Source organism: Nesoenas mayeri (assembly GCF_963082525.1).
Source record: "Nesoenas mayeri genome assembly, chromosome: 5".
NCBI classification, from domain to species: Eukaryota; Metazoa; Chordata; class Aves; order Columbiformes; family Columbidae; genus Nesoenas; species Nesoenas mayeri.
The window spans coordinates 43,260,728-43,287,139 of NC_137548.1; the positions used below are offsets into that span (position 1 = coordinate 43,260,728).

Genomic DNA, 26,412 nt, shown 5'->3' on the forward strand with positions numbered 1-26,412 from the left:
AGGAATTAACTTGCAACTCTGAAATTCTTGTTCTGTGTTTCGGACAGTGGCTTTCATCATGTAGTTCAAAGTCAAGTTCAAAACTGACAGTAATAAGTGGCCTGCAGTGACAGGCTGTGTGATGTATCTTCCTGATTTACAATAGTTTTAGTGTAGCTTATGCAGAGAAATCTCAGGGTTTGTTATTTCTAGGCAAAGTTAGCAGCTCCTACATCTAAGAAGAATATCCAACTTCCTATTAAAAGTATATGGTTTTAGATGGCTATGACTTTGCCCAAATGTAGCTATCCAGGTGGAAAATCTGCATATTACTTTTCTATTCAGGACTTTTTTTTGCTTTTAGTTTCTATCATGCCATTTGATTTTTTTGTCTCTGTTCGTTTGTCTCTCTGCCTCTCAGTTTTGTGAAAATATCGTCCCTTCCGTGATTCAGCAGTTTCTGAGGACAAGGTAGTATAATGAAGTCTCAGTTCCAAGAGCTGCAGATTTACTGGTGTGAATGGTGGGAGAACTGAGGAGGCTCAGTGCAGAGCACAGGCCCAGCTAGAGTCATTCACTGAAGCGCTGGCCCCATGAAACGGGGCACACTCTTTCCTTTGTGCTCTTGAAACTCAGAGCTCTGGGGTATGTGGCGCAAAGACACCTGGCCTCACTGACAGAGCTCGAGTTTACAAGGGCTTATGACATCTGGGTAATGTTGATCCTGCTTATTTGAGCTTTCTTCTGCACAACCATTTTGTATCCCTACACTTTACACACAAAAATATGTGACTGAAGGGTGCGGGTAGGAAGAAAATCAAGGCTAGAGGTCGTGAGAGGGGTTTGAAATAGGTGCTCAAAGGACAAGAATATTGAATGGGGAGCTGGGGTACAAATGGGAGTAAGGGAAGAGAACTGGGAGTTAGTAGGTGATAGGACTGAAACTGTAAGAGGACGTGGGATGGGAAAACTATAAATGGCTTAATAAATATATTGGAACTGAAAACCATTCACATAAAGAGAAGCTGACTGGAGGCACATGTGAGAGAAGTTGGGCTGAGAGGAATAAAAAAGACTAGCTGGGCAAAAGTTGAAACCTGACGTTGAGAATAAAGCAATTCAGATCTACTAAATATGAGGCGTCTGGTGTCTGATTCTGGAGATGGAGAAAACCTGAATGCGGACCTGGGAGTGCACAACTGGGACTGGCTGAGAAAGGAACAGTGGGTTGGTGGGTGGTAAAAAGTGGAAGAGGGAGTGCCTAAAGAAGGATTCTAGAATTATGTTTCTAAAAGCATACACTCAAAACTCAGAAGATTAGTTAGTTAAATTGAAAAGAAACCCAAACTCATTTGTATACGCAAATGGCCAGCTCAGCACCCAAACATTGTTCACTTTGCATAAGGCAGAGGCATCAGAGCATTCTGCATAAAGGCATCAGTGGTCAAAGGGCTTCTCATATGAAGAGCACTGCTGCTCTGCTGCTGGGGAGTTAAAAACTCAGAGGGAGCCCTTAAAGCACAGAAACTGCATTCCTTCCTACCACAAAGCCGCTTCCCCAATCCTTTGCATAACCTAGGTCTCCCCAACACCTCCTCCCACCCTTCCTTCTCCTCCACCACCTCCTGCTAAAGCTTATCTGCTCTACCACATCCTCATTCTCCTCCTAGCCATAGACTGCTCTGCTCATTCTCACGTACTGCTTTGGCTCCCCAATAGTGAAAAGTAACACTGTGGGTAACTGAAGGCATGAAGAAGGGGGATGTGGCTGTGAGTGGAGAGAATGGAAAGAAACAGAGAATATAAAGAAAGTTGCCCTGAGAAACCTGATCTAATTGGCCTGCTTTGAGTGGGGCATTAGATGAGGCAACCTCCAGAGGTCCCTTCCAAACCAAGTTACTCTGTGATCCTGTGAGGTGTTGCAAAAGAAATAAATGAGGCTAAAGCAGACACGGGTGAGTTATGAGTGAGAAAACGAGAAAGAGTATCTGCAACCTGCTGCTGTTTGCGTGTTCATTGGAAGTTCACATTCCCCAGCTCTTGGAATAGGCCTCTGATGACTTGGGTTCTGTACAGATCTCCCTAATACCACGGGCTAAACTGAATCAACTGAATTGCAACATGCAAATTTTTTAGAGAGGAAAGGTGAAACTTGGTGAAGTTTTAGCTATGTTACAGTTGCTTCCAAGAGCAAAGCTCTTCGCCTGCTTGAGTGTAGGATGAGAGTCATGGGTTGATTACAGTAGCTTTTGTTTATTCCAAGCTTTACATTGTTAGTGTTTTAGGTATATGGGTATGTGAAATTATGTAAATCTGATTCAAGAATTGCTTAGAACAAAAAAAAGGGGCTGAGATGGCAAGTTAACACACCAAAAAAATTAGAAGTAAATGCAAATTCTTGGAATTGGTACCCACAGAATGCTGTAGTCTGTGTCATATAATGGTCTTTTATACTAGTAATCCATACATTTTAAAAACACAAGAGTGGGATTCCCATGGAGAGGATACTATTCTGAGCTTTGTCAAAGAAAAAATACTTATTGTACTGCCATCAGTGATAAAGTCTCTGCTATGAATTTATAATGTGCAGTTGGAGTATAAGGAAAATTAGAGTAATACTGTAAATAAACTGAATTGAACTGCCATGTAATATATGTACTTGTTATGAAGTTGGCACTATAGTTTGAATTAAGCTTGATGATTATGAAGTGAGGTTTGTTGTACAGAGATTTGAATGCGGGAGACAAAAGCTAGAAAGAAAGGGAAGAAAGGTAGACATGTTAAGGGATACAAAAAGAAAAAAGTAAACTGAGGCAGAAGGTTTACTGAGGAAAAAAATCTAGCAAAGTATAGAGCATAAGCCCTATTGTAATTGAAAATGAAGACAAATACAGATTATAAGACTCTGGCAGTGTATGGATCTCAAAATGATGTTACGGAGATAAAATTTAATGGAGGAGACAAGAGAAAAGTAAATATATTAGGATGTGTATATGTATATTACAGGAAGTTTGAGGAATTCAATAAACGTGGACTGTCAGGCAAAACCAAATGATAGTACCTTTAATTGCAGTTCTGTTTGATGTAGGTGAGTAGCAGCTCAGATTTAGATGTCTCTAAAACTCCCTTTGACTGGGGAGAATTAAAAAATATATGCTATACCTGTAAATTATTATAACCCGATTATCCCTTAGTAGAGCCAGTGCAATTTTCTACCTTCTACACCTCTGATGTGTGGCTGGATGGAGTCTAAAATATAGTAGGAAGTTCAGTATTTTGGATTTAGCTCAGCAGTAGTTTTCCGAATAATATCTTTACTCAATAATTTATTAGGAACTAGTCAGCAGCTAATAAAAGTGGTTGTGTTTTGTTTTGTTTTGTTTTAAAGCAGGCTGCAAAGGTGATCTGTAAGTTGAATATCCAGCTGTAGTATGAATGCCTCCTTTGAAAAAGCATTGATGATCTCTAACAGCAGTGGGACACAAAATGGTCCAATAAATTTGAGCTAATCATGGGTCATCTCTCTAGATAATGACCTGACCTACCTTTTTTCCAGCATGTCTGCCTGTCCGGCACTTGGCCACTTTCACAGAAGATAGAATGCTTGCTTCTCTGTAATTTTTCTGAACCAGTGATGTTGTCACATTCATTTTGATATTTTTCTCTAAAACAGCCAAAGAGCTTCTGTTTGCATGTGCAACTGAGTGGTGATAATTTAGATTAATTAAACAGCCTGCTATCCAGACCAGTTTGATTGGATGAGATACAAATGATACTGTGGCAGAGAAGCATCATCATTTGGTCTCCTTCATAGCTGCAACACATGATTATTCAGGCCTTTTATGCCACAGATGAAAAACCTAACCAGAAACAGATGGGGAGCGAATATTTTTAGAAACAGAATTTCAAAGCATTATGAAGAGGAAGAGAAAAAGATTTCAACTTTGGAGATAAAGAAAATTTTAGACCTGCTTGTTGAATTATTTTAAATAGTATTTTAAAAATATTTTAATTATAAATAATACTGTCCCCAGAAATATTTTTCCTCATATTCCTGCATTTCCATGTCACTTGTGGCCAAAACCAGTGTAAAATGCAAATTATTCAATTCAAGTACATCTAGCTGCTCTAAAATAAGATTTTACAGTAACACACAGTGTTCAAATAACTCATTTAAAGGTTCATGTTGATTCTGTTTGATTTTTTTTTTAATTTTATTTTATTTCTCCAGCATCTAACTGTTTTCTGTGCAAGACTTGCTAGGAAAATTGAAAACTAGGTCTCTGAGATCTAAAAAGACTTTTTGACAAGCTTGAAATGGCTTTTGTGATCTTGTAAACATCTCTGCAATTAGCTCACCAGTCAGCTCTTTTCAGTCATAATAATTTTCCTGCAAGAGGAAATTATCTTCTCTGAATTATAATGTCAGAGAATGATCAATTCTGCTTTTCAAGCTGTGCTTGTGGTAACGATGTTTTTATGAAGAGAGGTGTTAATCCTCTAGTTTTCTTGAATATCAGTTCTGCAAGTCTGATAAGGGCAAATGTCTTTTACCCCTTTCTAGTAGCAAGTCAGTGGTGGAGAGTCATCATCACTACCATGCAGAACAGTCCTGAGTTTCTAGTTCAGCATTGAAGAAACCCTAATTACGTCAGTGCTGAGTGGTGTTCCAGCCTTCTGAGAGCTACCTTCAGTGTCTTCAGCTTCCATCCTATGAGTGCAATGTAGATGCAGGTGGAGTTTATATGAGTCAAATTTAGTGAGTATTACATTGTGTCCTATGGGAAGTAAATTCTTACAGCAGAATTTTAGAAACAAAATCTCTTCTTAAATTGTTTTACAGCTTTGACATATCCTAATACTAGTTGAATAATATACACAGTCCTTAAAGAACAGTAACTAAATGTTGGGTTGCAAGATTTTTTATAAGACTGAAAGATAATTTATAGTTATTATTTATTATTATTGCCTTGGATAGAGAAAGTTCTGAAGCTCTCATCCACTTTTAACTCTCCGTTGAGTTCTGGCATTGACTGATGTATTTACCATGTTCATGAACTGGGAAGAAGAATTGGGAAGTACTGCACCGTGATTTTTTTTTGAGCAGGAGCTTCTTTCTGTTTGGCTCCAAGGAGACACTGTACCCCAGTGATGTCACCAGACTTTTCACTTCCACAATGAGATTGTTAGTGTAGACTAATTGTAGATAGATACAATTTTGAGAACTCAGGTCTGTAAGAAGCTCATCACTTTCAACTATTTGTGGTTTCAGTGAGGAGCCAGCTCTGAAAAGCTTCATGTTAGTTAGTTACATTACTTAGTTGTGACTTCCAAATTGTCATATTTGGCATGATCTACAACATTTTAATATTGTTAAACAAAACCCTTCTATCCTCTCTAGACCTACCTCATTTCACCTCATCTATTTTGGAAGAGTCATGATGATATTTCCCGATTTCTGAGTATTTGAACACAGTTGAGACACATTAAAAGTTAATATGCTAATTTACTTAGTGTTGGATAACTTCGGTTTTCTTTTCTGTGTTTAGATATACTGGGTAAATTTACCATTGTGCCTCAGATGTTAATTTATTTTGCATTTTGAGTGTAATTTATACAATGCAGTTGTTATTAGTTACTATTGTTTTACAGTAGGGACTAAAAGCCACAGTTAAAATCTTGAAACCCTTTTGTACTAGAATTCTGAAAAGACGTGCATGATTAAATGCAACATATTTCCCAGAAAGGTTCACAAGCTAAAATCAAGATACATCTGGGTGGTAAGCAAGCAAGAGGAAAGAACAGGAGCAGGAAAATGAGTGAAACCACAAAAGAACATGGTTAATTGTTATGTTCTAAACTGGATAGAGCTATAAATGCTGTTCTTGGTATAAGTGAATAGAAATTATTAAACTGGCAGGGCTTCACTTGCATAGGAAAAAATGATGACATATATTTATATGTATTTTAAAATTGACTTCAGTACTGTAGTCTCTTTCACAATAATGTTTCTCACCTATTATATTTGTTAGTTTGCCAGCATTTATGATGTTTCTAAATAAACTAAAAAGTACTGATAGATGGATAAGGCCGTACAACTCTGTGTGCTTTTTGTTCAGGTGCCACACATGAGCTGTATCTGCGTAACTGAATGCACATGAGATTTGTTTGTGAAGTAATCATTTATTATGCAAACAACAGAACTTCATTATATCAAATGTTATTAAATATGTACATGTTATTACTATTTAAAAGAACAAGTATCATTCCAAGATCTGCAAACTTCTCTCTAGCTTTGAGAGCTGCGGCAGAGCCTGTATTAATGCTAGTTTGAAAGCTGTAAGCTAATGCAGCGTCACTGTGAATGACACAGCACCACCTTTGAAGGCAAAACTTCATCAGCTGAATTCTTTAGTTACAATACAATCAAAAAAAAATATTTTATGACAATAATATATTTGTACATTGTTTAAATTTCCCAACTCTGTCCGGCTTGTAGGATGGAAGCAAAGAATTCTGTCATGTTTAAGATTCTCAGATGCTGAAGAAGGGAATTCGTACCAGAAACACCTGACGGTAAAGGCCCTTTTAAAGGCAGAGAAGGGGGCACAGGAAGCAAAGAGAAAGATGCGTCCATCTGCTCTGCTGTTATCCAGCCAGGAGGTCTTAATATTTTTCTTGCTTAGGGTCCCATGGCCTCAGTGAGGATAATGCTTCCTATCAGTGACCCCCCTTCCCATCACCTCTCCACTAAACTGGTAGGTCAACTTCTTCTTGACTTTCTTGACCTCTCCTGTCTTGCCGTAGTTTCTCAAAGCCCGTGCCATCTTCTGGTAGGTCATTTTCTTGCGATTGCCTTTCTGGATGCCCCAGCGATGAGCCAGTGCTTCCTTGTGTTTGGAGGAGAACTGGAAAGTACCTTTTTCCTTGTCCACCCACCAGATGCTGTCCTTCATGTCTCCACTGCGAAGAAGGTCCAGAAGGAACTGATACAGACGTATCTTTTTCTTGCTGCCTGTGTAAGAGTCAGAGAAGAAGGGCAATGGAGCAGTAGTATTAGCATGTAGTTGCTGGTGAAACAGCAGAACATATGTAATTCATATAACTGTTCCAACTAGCTTGTCAGTCACATAACTTTTTCTGTTTGCAACATTTATAAATATAGACAGTGCTATACTGTGAGGACATAATGTGGATTGATGTATCGAAAACAAAAATAAGGAATTCCAAAGGCCAAACCCTTATTCTGAAATTAATTTGCTAATTTGAAGCTAAGTGAAAAACATCGCTAACCTGAAACTAATCTGAAGCTAATTTGGGCAGGTTACATAGAACGTGACTTTCAGGTACTAAGCAAACCGGGCTAAGTACTTTTAAAAATCTTTGACCTTCTTGCATTGGTTTTCCCATCTGTTAGGAGAAATTGGAGTAGAAAAGGCAAAAGATGTTTCCATGCAAGAAGCCTGAATAGACAAGACAGAAGGAGGAAGTGGGAGTTCGTGAAGAAATGAGATTTTAGATATAGACACAGTTATGGTTGTAAAAGATTTGGAGGACAGAAGAGTTCAAGGAGTCAGGGAAAGTAAAGCTTTGGCAGTGGAATAAAATACTAGCATGGTACTTCTACAGTTTTATTCCTTATCATCCTGGTAATGTAACAGCTGCTCAGCACATAGCTTGACAAAGTCCTTCTGTCTTCACTGACCTGTTTCTCCATGCATAATTCCAGGCCCAGGGTCCACACCATCGGTCTCCCCATCTGATACCTCCAATGGGGGGCTCTGTCTCTCTATGTCCTCCTCATCAGAACTGGGCTGCGGTGGAGAGGAGTATTGTAGGCACATCCGAGGCAGATAGGACACCTTTGGAAGAAAAGAGCAGTAGAGGAAGGAAGGAGTAATGGAGAGTGGGGGATCGAGATAAAATAATCGAAGTGTCATGGAGACAGTTACAGAGAAAAGAGGGGAGAAAATAAGAGGTATATGTGATTATTTAGGGTAAAACTGACTTAGTTGTTGACTATAATAAATACTATGCAATTAAGAAACACCTCCAGCTAACAATCAACACTTACATGTGTACAAAGATGCATCTTTACAAGAAGGAAGGAGGAATAAGTTTGTAAAGTCAGAACTTTCCCATATGCTTTATCCTATGCAAGTGATGTTGTCCCTCTTCCCCCATACCTCCCCAAAGCTAACATTCTTCATGACGAGTTTCCAATCCCTGTTGCCTATCCTGAGTGAAAAGCTGCTGTTGAGAACAACTTTTTTTCTAACACAGACCTTCTGGAACTACTCTTTTACATTTGAAAGAGCTCAAGAGTTCTACCATAGCATGGCTTCTTTGACTGGCTTTGGCTCTGTTGTCCTTTTCCTTTCTCAGGCATCGTCCCTTCTGACAGCACTACATCCCTCAGGACTTCATCCCACTCTGGAGATGGGGCTACATGGCTCTGTCAGCTTCCTGTCCTGAATTTCCCTCATGAGGAGGGGAACAGCTTTAACACCAAGATGAAGATACATCATATTGGCTTACATTCTCCTTTCCTAAGTGGCTATCTGAAAATTCCACATTAATGGAGATTTCTCATCTGCAAAGCTAACAAGCCAGTTTTTGTGCTAAATTCTCTTGCTTTTACATAGAGGTCTTGTCAGGAGCAGTGTGGAATATACCTCAGCTCTGTAACTTCTCAGTTGCTGTCTGGTTTCTTAGGGATCATGACCAGTTGCCATTAATTATTGCAGCTTTTTATTTAAGAATGAGAAACAGATTGGTCTGAGGGGCAGGGGGTAAGAACCCAATTCCTACATTAAATAAAACCAAGCAACATCCCCAAAACCCAGAAGTGTATAAAATGTGGTTTTCATGAAATGTGCCAGATTGATAGTCCTGGAAGGTGAGCTCCTTTTGAACTGCTCTTCGTCACTGAAGCGGGGAGTGGGTGTTCACTTCATGAGTCACACCACCCACCCCATGTTGTTTTTTTGCCGAGTGGTACTTCTGCGATGAGTTTTGCACCAGCTTAAAATGTCCCAATAAGGCATGTGCCAAGGGTTGGTTTGGGGGTACAGCAGCAGGCGGTTAATGAGTTGGCAGATTGGCTGGCAGGAAGGCCAGGATTGGGCAAGAGTGTGTGTAAAGCTTCCTGCCAGATCCCCAAGAGTAACACTTCAGCCCTCACCACAGAGTCACCTTTAGCTTTTTACAGTTAAGAAAGCTGCAGCCTCAGGGGTAAGAAGGGAGAGACAGTGCCAGGGCGGAGGGGGAATGAGAATGTGGGACAATGTCTTACAGTGGGGGGACAGAGATGGATGTCCCTGCAGAGGAAAAGGTTGTGGAAACCTGGAGTGCGTTAGGAGGTGGTAGGGGAGTGAGGAAACCTCTGGGGCTGGAGGGGGATGTGGGAGAGAGCTGTGAAGGAGGGAGGGGGAATGGTGTCTCACAAGCAGAGGGAGTTGCAGAGGCCAACCTGGGGAGTTGAGCAAGCTTCCTCCACGCCGTCCCCACTTTCCCTATCTGCTGCACTTTTGCTTACACTTTGCACTTGAAACTCAGTGTAGGTCAGTGCACACAGTGTCACACAGTTATGTTACACAGAGTCACAGAAGGTCTGCTAGTGCGTTTGAAAGAGACAGGTTACTAATACAGTTCTGGAGAGAGACAGCTTAAGAAACTGCTAGGTATTTTCCATATTCTGAAGTTGTCTCAGGGTCTTGTGATTTTCCTCTTTCTAAAGCTCTTCACTGTTTTCCAATCTTTTCTTTCGTTCTCCCTTCAGAATGACTATTATTTTCTGAATTTATTGTTTATGAGGCCACCTGTTAGCAGGCTAATAAAACTTTTGAAAGAAATCTTGTCCAAGAACAGCTTGAACCTCAAATTTGATTTGACAAAAAATGCCATATCAACAGAAAATTAGAGAAATATCTTTGCATGTTCTTCCTTTATTTACAAACTGTAACTGATACTGCATGATAAGCATGGGCAAATTCAAAATTCAAAAACTGGCAAATTCAGTGGAGGATTAAATCTTGCTTCCTGCTTCTGTTTCTTTGAAAATGCCCTGAATAATAGCATGTGTTGCCTAGAGCTGTGGCTGAGACACACCAGTCTGAACGTCAGAGCCTGCCAGGGACCACTTGCATGAGCTACTGTAGGTTAAAGTAAAAAGCCAAAGATCCCCAGCCGGTAAGGAAGAGGAGAGCACTGGTGAACTCTACCTACTACTGACTTCTGCAGCTTGGTATGGGGTGGGGCAGAGAGAGCACAGTACTTTTTGTCAAAAGTTGCAACAAAATTAGTAACCTGCCTTTTGTCCTGAAGATGAGAACTGAGTAGAATGAAGTGGGATAAGCAGAAGCACCCTCCCCTGCTTTTTGGTGCCACTTCCAAAGACATTCATAAAGGGGCTAGTTTTTATTCTTTGCCTTTGGTTGGAGGTAATGGTTGGTCATCATGTATTAACAGTTGCGCTGAGCAACTGAAATAACTCAAAGCTTCCCACAGACTGCTTGTTCCATGAAGCATTTTTTATATTTGTAACTTTCTGTTCCTAATTCTTTGTTTGTATCTACATCTTATACTCTATTCCTGATTTTTTTTCTGAGTAGTAGGTGAGAGGTTTGACAGCTTGCAGTCAGTCAGTTTCCTGTTAACAGTGTTAACTTATTAGCTCCATTTTTTTCCTTCTTTGTTTTTGATTAGTACGATATTTATATACAGTTTCAGTTTGCTTTGAACAGAGAAGCCCAAAATGACAAATCCATGCAGGCAGTTCCTCTCACAAAACTTCAGCAATGGCACCATAGTATGCAGCACTGTAATCAGCAGAGACTTTTTTCTCTGATCTCTGTCCTACCCTGTCTTGGATTAAGCACATTTTATGTAGCTTGCCTGCCTCGGCAAAATCTGTAGCACAAGAACACCCACCTTTCTTATCACTCCCAGTAATGATTTTGGTCATATTCTTGTAGGATCAAGAGTTAAAAGTGATCTCCACACTCCCTTTGCTTAGTATCTTTGCAGTATAATTTCAGCTTTAGTGAGAATTCACTGGCACTTTGGTGACTATCTTTACTGCAAAATGGAGTATCTTCTTTTAAAGGGAGATGACTGGCTTCATGCGAAATCTGAGCAGAGACAAGACTATGTTTTGGCTTGTGACTTACTTACTTCCAGGTAAAAACATGTAGCTTGTCCTCTGCCTGTTTCACTGTGGTAAAATTACCAGTAACTTGTCTTTATTGGTATTTCTTGTCCAGGTCATGTAAAATTGTCAGTGTTACTTGGAAATATTTAAAACTTTCCCGCTACTTTGAGGCTCAGAATACTTCCCTGTTGTCATGGCTGCCCTTGCTATGACAATGCATCAGTTCTCGGGTCCTCTGCAGAATTTCAAAACAATTGATTTCAAAACAATTAATTTTCATTCCAAATTAAACAAAATTTTGAAATTTCAAAAACCTCCACAAAATGCAATTATCTTTTGAGGCACAGCTTGAGAAACATGACTTCTGATTATCCAGATAAAAAGAATGCTTAAACCACATTTGTCCCGAGAATGAAGTTTTATATCAAGTGCTTGTGCAGTAAGAACTTGTGTAATTCATTTCATCAATCTCTTTCACATGAGAGTCTGCATTCCCCGATGCATTTTTTTCCTTCCCCTTAACTATCATTCTAAATTCTGAGTAAGGGTTGGTAACCGTACCTGGTGGTTGAGCCCAATGTGTGTGGTTGGGATTGCAGAATCCAAGACATGCATTTGTTCAATCTCCATGTGCCTGTACAGCTGCTGCAGCTGGGGAGGCTGAACACTCTGCAGTTCTGTGAAGTGATTGTCTCCAAAGGTCTCAAACTCATTGTGCACGTGGTGTGGATGATAATCCCAGTAATGATCTAAAGAAAATAAAAATAGATTGTCTGTCATTATGAGATTAAGAAACATGGCATTTACCTGTCTTCATTGGTTCCTACTCTTGTCACTGTCCTTCTGCCCTCTCCACACCATCCCTGTTGACCTGTCTATCTCTGGTGATGATCCATGTAGCTCCCTGTAAAGTTTCTTTTCCTAATCTCATAAATGCCTGTGGCTGGGAAGTAATACTTAGGACACTTTAATTAGGAGAATACTCTTAAATGGAGAGATGGATTTCAATGATAATTTAGCGCAAGACGCAAAAGACATTAAAGCTGGCACCTTTCTCAAGAAGAGACTGTAACAATCTTATATTTTCATTCTGTAGGCAACAAATTCTACTGATTTACATGTTGTCATGTTCTATTACACTCTTCCTCATGGCATGGAAATGGAGATGGAAAAAATTTAGAGATCATTCTACCATTATCTTCAATCTTTGTTTTAATCTGCTAGCAAAATATCAGGAATGCTGCAGAAAAGGCACAGCATTTTCCTAGATATTTCTCGTAATTACGTTTTGGTATGTCACACATTTTTTCAGGACCGATACTGGAGAATAAAAGGATAAACTGTTGCAACAGTCTTGTGTACACTGTTTACAGTGAGGCTAAATTCTGATGCAGACTCTTACTCTACCTTTCATATCTCTTTAGTATGTTTGAAATTTCTGTGATAATTTAGATTTTTTTTCAAAAACATAAAAAGTACTCAGATAACCACAATACTATTTCCTGATTTATTTCATTTACTTTTGAAATAAAATTCTGTATAATTCTCAGTTTTAGATTTTTATTTATTTATTTATTTATTTATTTTTAGTAAATGCCTCCAAAGTTTTAGAATTTCGTATTTGCTGTTCAAAATGTAAAATCTGCTAGAGGAAATGAGAAGCATTGCAAATGCTATTTCTCTTTTACAGACAGTACCTGCATGCATAATGATGCACATATTTGTGTGCACTCTTGTTTTTTAAAATCAAAGTCAACATCAGATCCTCTGCTCTAAATGAGCTGGGGGTTAATCTTCCATAGTTTAACTTTTCATGCATCATTTTATGCATGGCCAAAATTTCCGTATAATATTCAGTGAACAGTTCTAATTTGTATCTTACTGTTCCAAGTTTTATTCTCTTGTATCATTATAAATCATTTCTGTCCTACCCTTCACATGTTTTCCTGTTGCTATCACGTACACTTACAATATACTCGTAATTACCACTTAACCCAGCTGCAGGCTTTTAGCTCTCAGTCTTTCAATGTAAATCAGTATATTCACCCCCCCTCATCACACTTGGACATTTCTGCAAGCTCCCTCCCAGCTGTTGACATCCTTCCAATAATAAGAACCGAATATGTTGTTTCAAGTGCAGTGGTACTGAATTTATAGAGGAGCAATTGTCTCATTGTGAAATATTATGGTTTTGTCAACGCCATTGTCTGGATACTAATGTGCTGTGAATATTTTTTCTTAAATACTAGTTTCATTCTTTCTCTCAGCTTCTGTCGCCTCATCCTTCCCCACTTCGGTTTCAATCAGGTCGTATCTCATTGAGGATTTGAGATCTGGGCTAGTGACTTTGAACGTGACTTCCTTGAGAGGGAACTCAGTGATCTGCTTCTACCAAACATAGCCATACTTGAGAAGTTATAAGTTCTTTTAACTGCTGTTATCACTCAGGCCTGTAGAAATTTATTTGGAGGCTCTATCAGACCATTTACCACACCAGCGCTTACTTTGTGTCCTTCCTGCTTTTCTGATTCACGGATAAATCATGTCACCGCATGTGAAAGAGATGGAAAGGTACTTATAAAAACACCCAGGGAGTTGCTGTATTACCTTGTAATTTCTTTGCTTTGTTTTATAGTGCTTTCTGTGGGCTATGTACAAATTTTATAGTTCAAAGTTGTAATTATAATACACAGTAGCACTTCTTCATATTGCTGTGCTACAGAAAAGTTTTTGTTTCTTTGTTAAAAAAGTGCTTTTTTATGGGTGCAAAGTACTCAAGTACTTTTACATTCACATCTGGTCCAGCCCAGGAAATTACAGTGTTTGCGTATGAATCCACAGGTTATCCAAAGCTGTGTCCTGGTAGGAAGCTTTGGGCAGTTTCAATCTGAAACTTTTTTGCTTAGTTGAAAAACTGAACAACACTAACTCATGATTTTTCTGGGTTAAGTTACTGCAGATTCCTCTAAGTAGAGCCAACCATTGAGGCTCCATGTGCCATGGACAGCCTTGTATAACAAATTGTTGAGAATACATTGAAGGAGTAATGTATACTCTTGTTCTCTAGAATGATCTGGCTCTGCTCCTTGTGCAGAAAGTCCTCTGTCAGATCACAGAATCACAGAATGTTAGGGATAGCAATGGACCTCAAAAGACCATCTAGTCCAATCTCCCTGCCAGAGCAGGAACACCTAGATGAGGCTGCACAGGAATGTGTCCAGGTGGGTTCTGAATGTCTCCAGAGAGGGAGAAGGAGATGTCAATGTATATTCTTGTCTTTGATAATCTACCACACTGAATGACATTGGTGCATAATAGTGAGGATGACAAAGCCCAGGCAAAACTCCTGAGGCTGTCAATAGCAGGTCTGCAGCTGTGGAATGTCTTGCTAGTAGTAGCTATGGAAGTCAAGAGAGAACACAGTACGTTTCCATCATGCATAGCCATGAGTATTTGTGCATGTTCCTAGTGGTCTACTTTTGATTCTTCTTACATATTCTTTTTTATCAGCAGTCATGTTTTTATACTTCAAGATATCTCTTCATTTTTGGAGCTTAGGACAAGACTCCTGCTGCCTCTAGAACTGTAGTTTTAAACTCTTTCTTGGCAAATAAATCAACCTATGGAACACTATTGATGCATACTCGTGTTAATCACTATGTAATATTTACCCTTGTTGTTACTGAATTCCTTTTTTTATGGAATTAGGTGCTGCTGTAAAGTACTATAATAGAATTGTACTAATAGCACAGCATTTAGGAACTTACAGTGACCATGTAATAATAATACATTATAAAATAAATCTGTATCAAAAATTACTTCAACACAAACTGACATCCAAATATTCAAGTTGTGACAGGAGCAAAAGTCCTTATTTCTTTCTAAATTATCTATAATTTCACAATGATAGGAAAAACAATATTGTTTTAGTTATATTAAAAGAGAAATTCTGAATTCTTTCTCCACAAGCCCCTCTGCAGTTAACCATCCTGGCTAAGTTTTTACACATGAAAATATTAAAAAAAAAAATCTAAATAATTGTGTCTGCAGTTATTAGAGTTATCAGCAGCTATTTCTTTTTATATCCTTTGCTATTGCTATGTCAGTAACGCATAGGAATTCTGTTCTTCCCTTAAAATCATAAGGGTGGGAGGAAGAAAAAAGAAAGGAGAGACAAGTTCTAGAAATGGAAAGTGTCTGTTCTTTGGGTAAAGGAAAATATCATTAAAAGCCAAGCTATAGCTACACAATGGAGTCATTATGAGAAATTTCATGTGAAGTGAAAGAGGATGTGAAAAAAAATTCTCTCTTATAGCTACATGGAGATTTTGTTTGTTTTGATCTTGTATGTAGTGAAAGGTTAGAGGAAGGACAATCATGAATTCTGATCTCCCTCCCACAACACAGAGGATGTTAGCCTGTTGGGAAGCAGTAGCGGACCTAAAGGCACTCTGTTAATATTCACCGTGAAGTTAGATTCTCACTCTACCACTGAGAAAACATAACTAGAACTTTCTCAGTTATCTTCTGACTGATGTAAATTGCTTTGCTCCCATTTCAATAGATGAATGATGTTAGAACCAGCAATTAGAATAGGAAATTGGTTTAAGGAAGGTATTTATCCTATAGTGGAGTAACAGGCTAAATCTGCAGAACCATGCAGAAATTCATGAGCCATCTCCTGTCTCAGAGACATGTCAGCTCTGCCAGCCCAGCGCTCCATGTCACACATGGTGACAAGGCTGTGCTGTCCTGGTGGGGTCTGAGCGAGGGACTCTGTGTGGTTCTGATCTGTGCTGTACAGATTTTCCAACTCGTTTTGAACTAGGTGAGGGTTTCTTACACAGTGCCACATTGCACACCTTAGATGTTCCCACAGTGTTTTGCTTGTCTGAAATAAACAAGCCAAGAAAAAACCCATAGAGGAAATGAGAAAAGTATTGAAGGACATTGGAAAATGAATGTCTTGATTCCCTACAGAACCACTCTGTGTTGAGTGAAATGCTGTGCTCCTAGGCAGTGCAGTAATCTTAGCTATAACAACAGTAGCATCTCATTAGCTCCTACTTTACAAATGTCATGATTTTAATAATGCCAAATGTTCAAAAACCTATGAGTCAGGACCCAGCAAATCATGAGAATGCTTTTGAAGTGAGGGGATTTTTTTAATAAAGTTTGGGGTTCTTTCTATTTTTTCCATATAGCATTTAAGACTAAGTTTCACATGTTTGGACTTTCCTCCACTTCTATGTGGGCTAAAATCCTAACAAAATCAAAGCCGAGATTCTTAAGTGATCATATAACTCCAGGAGGTGGGATGAAAATAAAATCCCAAATCACACAATCTAGTGAGTTCCATGAGATTAGCAAAAGTGTCAGCATTCAGCTGCATATAAAAAGTGATTTTTAGTAAACCAATAATGTTTAGTAATAACTTAGAGACAAAGCTGCAGTGTAATTTTGTAATTGCCAAGATTGCGTTAGTGTTACAAAACAAGTTGTATTACATATACAGACTTACTAGCATACAAGCTCAGGGTAAGCTGATGGACTAATACTTCAGTCCTTGAAGTAGTTTCTGTCCTGCATGACTGTTTCTCTGTGTTTATTACGGTATTTACAAAATAGTTAAACTACAGTATGTAAAAACCAAAGTAACAAACAAATAATTCATTATGTGATGGACATATGGGGATTTTTATGGTGGGGTTTTGCTTTTTTAAATTTATTGTTTGCTCATTGGCAACGATCTTCAACATATTAAATTAGTGACACACTATTGTGCGTACTTTACTGCCCACTCACATAAATAGGGAGTAAGGGTTGCCTTCAGCATTATGTTCTAGAAAAGTGACAGTAATGCATGTAAAACATATCCCTGTCACAAATTAATTTGTGAGCTGTAAGAGAGAGGTAGTCTCACACTTAGAATAGAAACATAGAATCATTTTGGTTGGAATAGACCCTCAGTATCATTGAGTCCAACCATAACCCAACTCTAGCACTAAACCATGTCCCTAAGAACCTTGTCTAGAACGCCTTTTAAACACATCCAGGGGTGGTGACTCCACCACTTCCCTGGGCAGCCTGTTCCAATGCCTGACACCACTTTCTGTGAAGACATTTTTCCTAATATCCAATCGAAACCTCCCCTGGTGCAACTTGAGGCCATTTCCTCTTGTCCTATCACTTGCTACTTGGGAGAAGAGACCAACACCCTCCATGCTACAACCTCCTTTCAGGTAGTTGTAGACAGTGATAAGGTCTCCCCTCAGCCTCCTTTTCTCCAGGCTGAACAGCCCCTGTTCCCTCACCTGCTTCTCATAAGACCTGAGCAAGACCTTCTATTTCTTTAACAGTCCCTTATCAGCAAAGTCAGAAGTATTGTTCTGTCTTGTATCTATTTACTTTATGTGGTAGCTTTTCTTTGCGGTCCATAGTGGTATTGAATAGACCTGAACAATTATTTTATGTATTGCCAGTGATCTCACTCTACCCTAAGCTGAACTCCTCTCTCACAATTCTGTTCTATTTATTTCTTTTTTTTTTTCCTATCTATTTGTGTTCTCAGCACTTTCACTTCACTGCTGTCACTACATCACCTTATTTATTCTTTTATATTTATTGTTTAATTGTCACAATTAGCTTTTGAGATAATAAATGTTATCCTCATTTTATGGGTGTGCAAACAGGTGCAGGTTATAATGTAAAAACCCTGAATTTCCATGTGGAATTTGCTGAGTTTGATGAATGTGAATTGACAGATGCCATGAGATAACTTCTAAAAGCTGAATTAATTCTTTGCCTCAGAAATCAAGAATATCATAGATGTTTCTTGAATACAATGTAGAGCACAAATTTATGTAGGGATCTTTTTCAGAAAAATGCTCAGAACAATCCTAGTCTGTAACTTGCTATCCCTTGAGGTAGTTTCTGCTACCACAGATAGAACAGTGCTGTACTGTGAAGTTGTTAGGCATTTTAAACTAAGCATTGTTGGGTCTAGTTGCTATATCAGTGGGAGTCTTTTAGGGAAACTCCAGGATCTGAAGGGACTGCCACAAGTGATACAGTAGAATGGTGCTTTTCCTTCCTGAGTCAATATTTACTCTGATATTTCCAGGGTGGTGTTGCTGGATCATTGTATTGCACAGAAGACAAAATTCACAAAATAAGACTTGCCCCTCTGATCTACAGTGCCCAGACAACATGAAAGTATAAAGACACTAAAGCTTTGAAATCACATACATAAATTGAAACAATAAATATTCATACAGTATTTTTACATTGAACTAGGTTTACATACAAACAGCTACAAGGAAGTTTTACATAGATTTAGAGAGAGGAAGTACTTGGGTGTACTGGAAGAAGAGTGAAAGTTAAAGCTAGGTGTGGCAGCATGCAGAAGAGGTCAAAAGAAACAGAGAAATATATGGAGTTGAAAACAGCCAAATACCGAAGAAATATAATTAAAATGAAGGCACAAATATTGCATCTGGGACCCAAGTCAAACAGGAATTGGAGATGGGGATACAAGAAGAGAAATACAGTATTGCAAAGCCACGTCCTTAAAGAGCTCTGAAACAAGCAGAGTGCTTTTGATCTGCAGAGGAAAGTAAAAACCCAGTGAAGATAATGAAGGACAGAGATCAGGAGATCCCACCCTCCTGGCAATACACTGAATAATGTGGGAGCTCCTCACATCATTTAGTGCCTTCTAAAATTCTCTTTCAGAGAAACTGTGTTGCAGTTGCCAGGTTGGAACAGTACCATTAAGCAGAATAAAACATTGTTGGTTTTTGATTTGAAAGGATGTTCCCATACATTATAGATCACAGCAACATGTTTGTTCTTTTCCTGAATGTACTAAATCTGTTTCCTGTGGTGTCCCATGAGACTATGCTTCAAGAAGACACTTTTTAACTTACCACCATGACTTTCTCCATCACCGTTGAGATATTGGTAATAGTCATGGGGCTGTCGGTAGAGGTCAGAATCATAGGACACCATATCTTCAGAGGGCTGTAAAGAGAAGAGGAATTTTCAGGACTATAAGTTTACACAAATCCCTTCAAATTTATTCATATAGATAGTGAAGGGGAGATGCCAACATATTTTATATTGCCTAGGGAATGAATGGGGAAGCTTCAAGTTCTTATTGAATCAGCAGGAATAAAATGCTTGACACCAAACACTGTTTTGCAAAGCAAAAGAAAAAAAAAAATAATAATCCATCTCCTTAGGCCCAGTCTGTTTAACAGAACTTGTCCTGTGGCATTGCACAATTTCTTGATATCCCACCTTCCAACCTTCAGAGAGCTGTCTTGGACACCAGGCCCAAGCCAAGATACCGTCACACCAGCACAGCAGGGAAACATTTATGACTGTTATTCCTCCTCTACACAAAAGAGAAAGCAGAAACTTTCAGCATGTTATTCTGAATGTTTCTAGGACGTCTCATTAAGTGGTGGGAGCTTGTAGGAGGGTAATGACATTGGCAGAGGGCATAAAACCATTGTATTTCTCCGTTTTTGTCCAAGATGAACTGTAGATGTTTTTTAGTTCAAACCAGCTGCTCAGGGCTGTTAGGTCTGCACAGAGAAGACTTAAGAAGTCCAAATGCAGGGCAGATACTGAGTCATGACCTATTGGCTGCTTAGCTGTAGAATTAAAGTCCTCTCTGTCTTCTTAAAACAGGTGACATAGGGTAACTTTTCCACTTGATTTCCTCCCCACGTCTACTACTCTGACTGTTTAACATCTTATGTTTTTTCAATAAAGGTAGTCTGTTTATTATTAGTTGTGCACAATTCTGTTTCTTTGTTTAACATTTGTTTTTGTCTTTTCCCAGAATAAGGAGTCGGAGCAGAGCAATGTCCTTTACAGGGCTTTGCTAAACTTCTGTCCAGTTAAGTTAGTTAGAATATTTTCTTCCAGTCTGAACAAATTCAAAGTAGAACTCAAACACTTTGCTTTTTGTTCTGAAAGGGAATTATTTCTAGTAGGTACTAATAGAAGTATTTTTTTTTTTTTCTGTTAATGACCTCAGCATAACTAACTTTAAAGAAAAGGACAAATATTTAAAACAACATGGTAACTTACATGATGGGCATATTTTTTATGTTCATATGTTTATATGTTCAAATGTTCATATGCCTACCTGTATGTCCCACATCCTCATCTCCCTCCATAAATCTGTCTCCTTTATGGAACACCAGCATTTTGTAAGATTAGATTATGGCAACAGCATGCCAGTAATGCAGGCAAGGCAAACTTCTCTTTTTCTTCCTTCTCTAGACTACTCAAGAAAATGAAACCTAAGGCCGAAGCTGCCATTAAAATCCAGATGGAGGTGGTAGATAAGCAGCTGGCAAAAGGAAAAGATTTTTTCTGGTGAAAACTACATTAGAGTTACCATTGCTCATTAACTCTACTCTTTAACTCTTCTAGTTAACTCTTTCAATTCTTTCTGTTGGAATTTGGGGATTTAAAGATTGTCCTTTTCTAGGGATGTGATTTCTATGATGAAATTGATGAAATTAGATCAAGAAAAATACTTATTCCCATAGGATCGAGATGTTAGAACACAAAAAAAATAGAAATTACTTTTTAGAAAATACTTCGGACCCTGGTAGATCCTTAGTAGCAGCTGTGTGCTGTATTAGCATATCATGTTAAAATGCACTGGTAGGACTACCTAAAACATCTTGACTTCCAGAATACACACAAACTGGGCATCAGATCCATGGAATATTCAAAGCCTCAGAAGCAAATCCATTGCCTGTCTACCAGCTCCCAATATAATCTGTGGTGGTGCATAGCTGTTTTAGGGAAATATTGAGAAAATTCCTCACCATGAGGGTGGTGAGGCACTGGAACAGGCTGCCCAGAGAAGCTGTGGATGACGCTTCCCTGGCAGTGTTCAAGGCCAGGCTGGATGGGGCTTTGAGCAACCTCATCCAGTGGAAGGTGTCGCTGCCCATGGCAGGGGCTTAGAACTAGATATTTTTAAGGTCCCTTCCAACCCAAACCATTCTGTGATTCTAGGATTTTGTGATTCCATGAAAATGATAACCCACAATAAAGATAAACTAAGGGAAGGACTAAGTAAAATGAGCAAATAATAATTTAATTGTGACCACAGCAGGAATATCAGTAAAGTGACTCCTCTTATTTTTTGTCTCCAGATGATGTAGGTGCAGTTTTCCATTCCAAATGAATATAATTCCAATAGAATTGCCCTTCAACTACAGAGGTTTAATGTGAAGTGTAACCTATTTTCTAGATTTCAGAGGCGTGACCAAAGAAAACAGTACAACGCTGGTTCTCTCTGATGCTTTTGGTTTTCCTCTACGTGATTTCTTTGTGTCCTCTCTAACTGTGACTGATGATATGCATTCACTCAACTGCGTTCCTTAGACCTGTGGTGTACTCTGATCTCTGACAAGAAAAAGACTGTATTTTGCTTTCCTCAGGATAAAGTTCTGAAAGGAATTTCTACTTTTCATTATTTTTGCAAATTAATTCACCCCACCACCCATTTCCTTTCTGTAAATATATGCTTCCTGTTAAATCGTGTCAACCTGAATAACATATTAAGTTTTTGCCTTCATATTCAGAATTGTTATTTGCCATAACTCAAAGGAAAGCATTCATATTTTGTGAAAGGGGAGATCTCAACATCCAAATGGAAAATACACATCATACTAGTTGGGAGAAATGGAAGTTAAAAATGTATATAGATGTATATAGTTTGAAAGAAAAATGTTTCCTTTCAAGTAAAATACTAGAAACTGACTGAAATTATAAAAATGTTCCATATCTAAATGCATCAAAATGTGTACCTCTGATAAATATTTAGCCAAAACTACGCGATTTTCCAAAGAAATGTGTCCTGTCAATCAAGACTTAATTTGATATGTATATAATTTCCACTGCTACAAGAAAAACTTTGTCATTCGTATCTTTACAGAAGTATATCTTGGCAGGAAGGCCAAATATTAGTCCAAAAGTAGATGAACAGTACGTATTTTAGGCATGGGAAAGAACGTTTGACTTTTCCTAGTTGCTGTCTCTTCTTCCCTAAGATTTTCTGAACTCACCCATTTCAGTCTGATATACCGTAAGAGGCAATAGTGTTTAACAGCATAAGAGCTGAGAATGAAGTATTTCTACTGTTCAAAAGCTAGTTTTATGAACTCAGGTGTGTAAAGGAAGGTGTGTTAAATAGTGATATTTACAGATCTGGCTGGCTGCAGAGTGAGTTACAGATATTCGACAGCTAAAAACCAGTCTGCTTTTACATAGAACAGTGTTTTTTTACATACTCTGATTTGAAAGTCTGGGACTTAAAACCTCTTTATTATGCATTGTGGGAATTTCCTTCGTTGAGTTTTTCTGCTCAGCAATCCATTTGATAAAATATGTATGCGTATACCCTTGTTAACTCATGCAACCTGGACCAATTAATTCATCCCCACAAAGGATTTTAATGAGGACCACTTTCCATCTTGCTGTCTGATCTTCAAGGGTACAGTAACTAAGATGAGAAGATGTATATTAAATATTAAAAGTTTATGTATCATAACTTAATCAGATAGTGGTCAAAGGAGACAGTATAGTGTGGATTCTATCTGATTATCTCTATCCTATGGGAAAGAGGGATTTTTTCTTCTATTAATTAGAGAAACTATTTCCAAGAACTTGCTTTTAATTTTTTTTCCCCCTTTTTTTAAGTTTTATTAAAAGCTTTTGCTCTAGTTAGAGAGAATAGGTTTCACCATCTGCTGCTGTTGCCCCTTGTACCAATCTTTAGCCACTTGCCCTGTCCTTTTCTGGAACCTCCCCACCCACACACTCATTTCATCATCTTACTTACTAATAGCACATCCATGACACTGAACTGTTTTGTTTCCCCTTAGAAAATGCAAAGAATGGCTTATGTTACAATTTAATATTTAACTGATGTCAATGGCCATTTGTTCTATCAATTGTTTTAATGTAAAAGAGTGACAGAAAGCTTTGTTAGCACCTCATAGCTGTGGTCTGAAGTTGATACCTCTTTTCCTACGTGTCATGAGATGCAGTACTCTATCTAAAACCATCTTCCAACCTCAACAAACAATACTTTATCTGTCACAGACTTTGATAAATGGACAGCTGTCTTCACCTTCCTTATTTGCCCTGAAAATCAAGGGGAAAACCACAGGACTACTTGGAGAAAGCTTGGGTGGCGTTGGTTGAGATACAGGGAACTCAGCTGAATAGCAGTCTGAAAGTTCTTATTATTTACCCAGACTTTGTCAGATGATACCAAGTGATTGTAAATTCACTAAATGCTGATCTTTTTTTGTTGTCCTGACATAGCTATTCATTGGCATGTGATTCAGAAATACTCCACACAGTTTCCAATGATGTGCTGCTCATACAAGTTTTAAGGGCAAGATTAACCATATTTCCTTGGAAAAAAATACAGGATAACTATTTAGAAAAGATGAGTAAAAATATTAGCACAATCACTTATTGGGCCATGGGCTCTGTGGAACAGAGCACTTCTGTGGGCATTTCGCTCTCATACAAATATACTTCCATTCTAAGCTGTGATTTCTACGAGTGGCTGCTTAGGGATTCACATATAACCAGGGCCCTCTTTAGGCAAAGCTGTTTGATGATAATTTTGTGCCCTGTAGCACAACTGGATTCTATCCTGCACTGGACTCTTCCATACAAAAATCCTAATCTTCAGAGAAAGATGCAGTACTCCTAAACCATTTGAGCAGCGTTTTCCAGATGAGGGATAAGAGTTTCCTAGCACAGGAGGGAGGAAGGCAGTTACTGACCCACCCTCAGCCGAGCTGGGAGGGTCGGAGGAGGGAAGTGTTGCTTCACAGAAACCCCTGTCTAGAAGCAGGCCCATGTCTCCCTTCTGAAAAAGTCCCAGGAGGCACAGACATTTGTGACGATGCCATATGGGGCTCTAACTGACAGTGCTCAAAATGCTCTTAAAACAATTTTGAAAGTACAAACAACAAAATTATTAACTTTTGGACATTTTGTTCACAAAAATAAAAACCAGTTTGCCCTGTCAAGTGCCCCTGTAAGCCATAATTGTATTTTCACTGCCTGTTGTATCATTCATCTGAACAGAGTTCAGCCAGAATATTAACTGCAACACGAATGAGCATATGGGCCAAATTGGGTTAGATTTTCACTCCATTTGTTCAATGTATGCACTGAAATTCAGTACTGAAAGAGTCCAGAAAACTTGGCTATGAGTGAATGAGTGGACAGAAAATTTACAATTTTGGATTTTTTTTTAACGGAGGTGCTGGTTTCTGGGTTGGTCGAGGGCAAACTTTGGGTTTCTTTTTAAGTCCCACAAGTAACATACTGAGAAATCTGTGTGTACATTTTTTATTTTCTCAGTTTCTCTACAGATTTATGTCCTGACATATTTGCAGGAGATCCACCGGGCAACTTGGTGTGTTTAAGAAAAAGAAAAAAGATTTTTAGGGTTTTCTCACCCTTTGGGTAGATGGGGGATTTCAGAGACACTGATGATGAACTGCTAGCGTAAAGGGTCTCACCAAAAGAAGACATATTTTTTCAGTCAAGATGGATACCAAACATGAAAAGAATTCAAAGGGCTATCTTTCTGAGTGGAAGATAAGGAAACATGTCTCTAGCCTTTATTAGATGGGACAAGAGAAAAAGAAAACTTGATACAAGTTTTGTTAAAAGGGCTCCTGGATCTGCATTGTCTCTTTCTGTTTTCTGAACGCGTACAGCAATTACTGTAAGTTATCTATCACATAAAAAGCCAAGTAAAACACCTTATCTGACATTTCTTCAGCTTCTACAAACTTAATGAAATCTAGTTAGAGCTGCTTTTACCCATTCTGTTTAGAGATTTCCCAGTAGGCCTTCTTTTGGAACAACAGGTTAGTGACATTATGTTCTTCATAAATAATAATTCCTGAACTCACCATATGATAAATTCCAGCAGTGTAACAATGCTTCAGAGTTAAAGAAAGGACAGAAACAGCCTCCTAAGTATACAGGAAAATTTGTGTCTTTGAGAAAACATTGAAAGACCCAATTAAGGCCTGTGGGGTTTTTCCTCTCATTCACCAATTGTTTTTTCACAGCAAGTATATTCAAGAGAGTTCAGTTCAAGAGAAGCTGAAGTTAGAAACTAAAATGCCATCATTACGAAGCATACAGAGTCCTAAAATCTGAAATATGTAAAATCAGCATTCAGCAACTCTTCTCTCACAGATTGGTAGATAGTTAAATATATAAACTATGTCAGAGACTGCAGATTATGAAGAATTACAACCTGAAGAAAGACTTGGCCTTATATCACAGAGCCATCACTGAAGAAAAAAAATTACTGACTCGCTATACACGTTCTGTACAAAAATGCTATACATTTAATCTGTGAAAACAAATGGAGATCAAAATCAGATACAAGTTTAGGGAGGAAATGTTAATTTCCCATTCATTGCAATGTTGTCACTAGCTTTATATATTGACCTAAGCCCAACTTCCTGGCATTACAAAGACAGACCAAAACAGAGATATTCTCAAATAACAAAACCTGGTTTACTTTGTCTTTTGCTACTGAGCCCAGTTATCCAATAAACCCCATATACTCACAGGGGGAATGAGGGGAAATCCTTCCATTTTGCAAGCTTGCAACATTCAGCCAACTTCTGAGTGAATTTTTCTTAATTCAGTTTTCAAACATCCAGAATAACTGACATGAAAAAATCACATGAAAAAAAATTAAAAAAAAAAGAAAAAGAAAAAGAAAAAGAAAAAAAAGCGAGATCCTCGGACTCTGGTAAGTCCCTTTGCAGTGATGGATCTCAGGACAGGAGAAGGACCCTAACAAGTTTTCATAGTTTGCCCTAATAGGTTCTGAGGTGAACTTCTTCCCGAGCTGTATGTGAAGTTCCTGATTTTATCGAATGTCTGTAGAAGGGAGATAGCCCTTGGGTCTATCAGTGCGCTGTGACATCACAGCTTTAGCCAGTTTGCATAAATCTCATTTCAGGGAGCCGCGGCTGCAACAGGAAGTCTGCCCGGAGCCAGATCTGCCATGGGCAGGTGCTTGCTTTATAATCAGCAACCGGAGCCTGGGCCTGCTACCAATAAACAAACGTACGCGTGCAGTGCTCGGGGAAAGACTATGTGCTTCCCACTGTAGATGAACCATAACGATGGTGCTGCTCTCTGTTTTAATGATGTAGCATAGAGACACCGTCTTGACCACTTCT

The 26,412-nt window shown here is 38.6% G+C and overlaps 1 protein-coding gene across 1 annotated transcript; it reads right to left on the reverse strand.

The window, feature by feature from the left end:
• Nucleotides 1-6,299: 6,299 nt before the first annotated feature.
• Nucleotides 6,300-26,150, reverse strand: SPI1 (Spi-1 proto-oncogene). The gene is made up of 5 exons (XM_080345593.1): nucleotides 25,790-26,150; nucleotides 19,060-19,153; nucleotides 11,693-11,880; nucleotides 7,685-7,841; nucleotides 6,300-6,994 (listed from the first exon to the last, which is right to left on the reverse strand). The coding sequence occupies exons 1-5, from the start codon at nucleotides 25,832-25,834 to the stop codon at nucleotides 6,678-6,680; spliced, it is 801 nt and encodes a 266-aa protein (XP_080201719.1). The 5' UTR covers nucleotides 25,835-26,150; the 3' UTR covers nucleotides 6,300-6,677.
• Nucleotides 26,151-26,412: the final 262 nt, after the last annotated feature.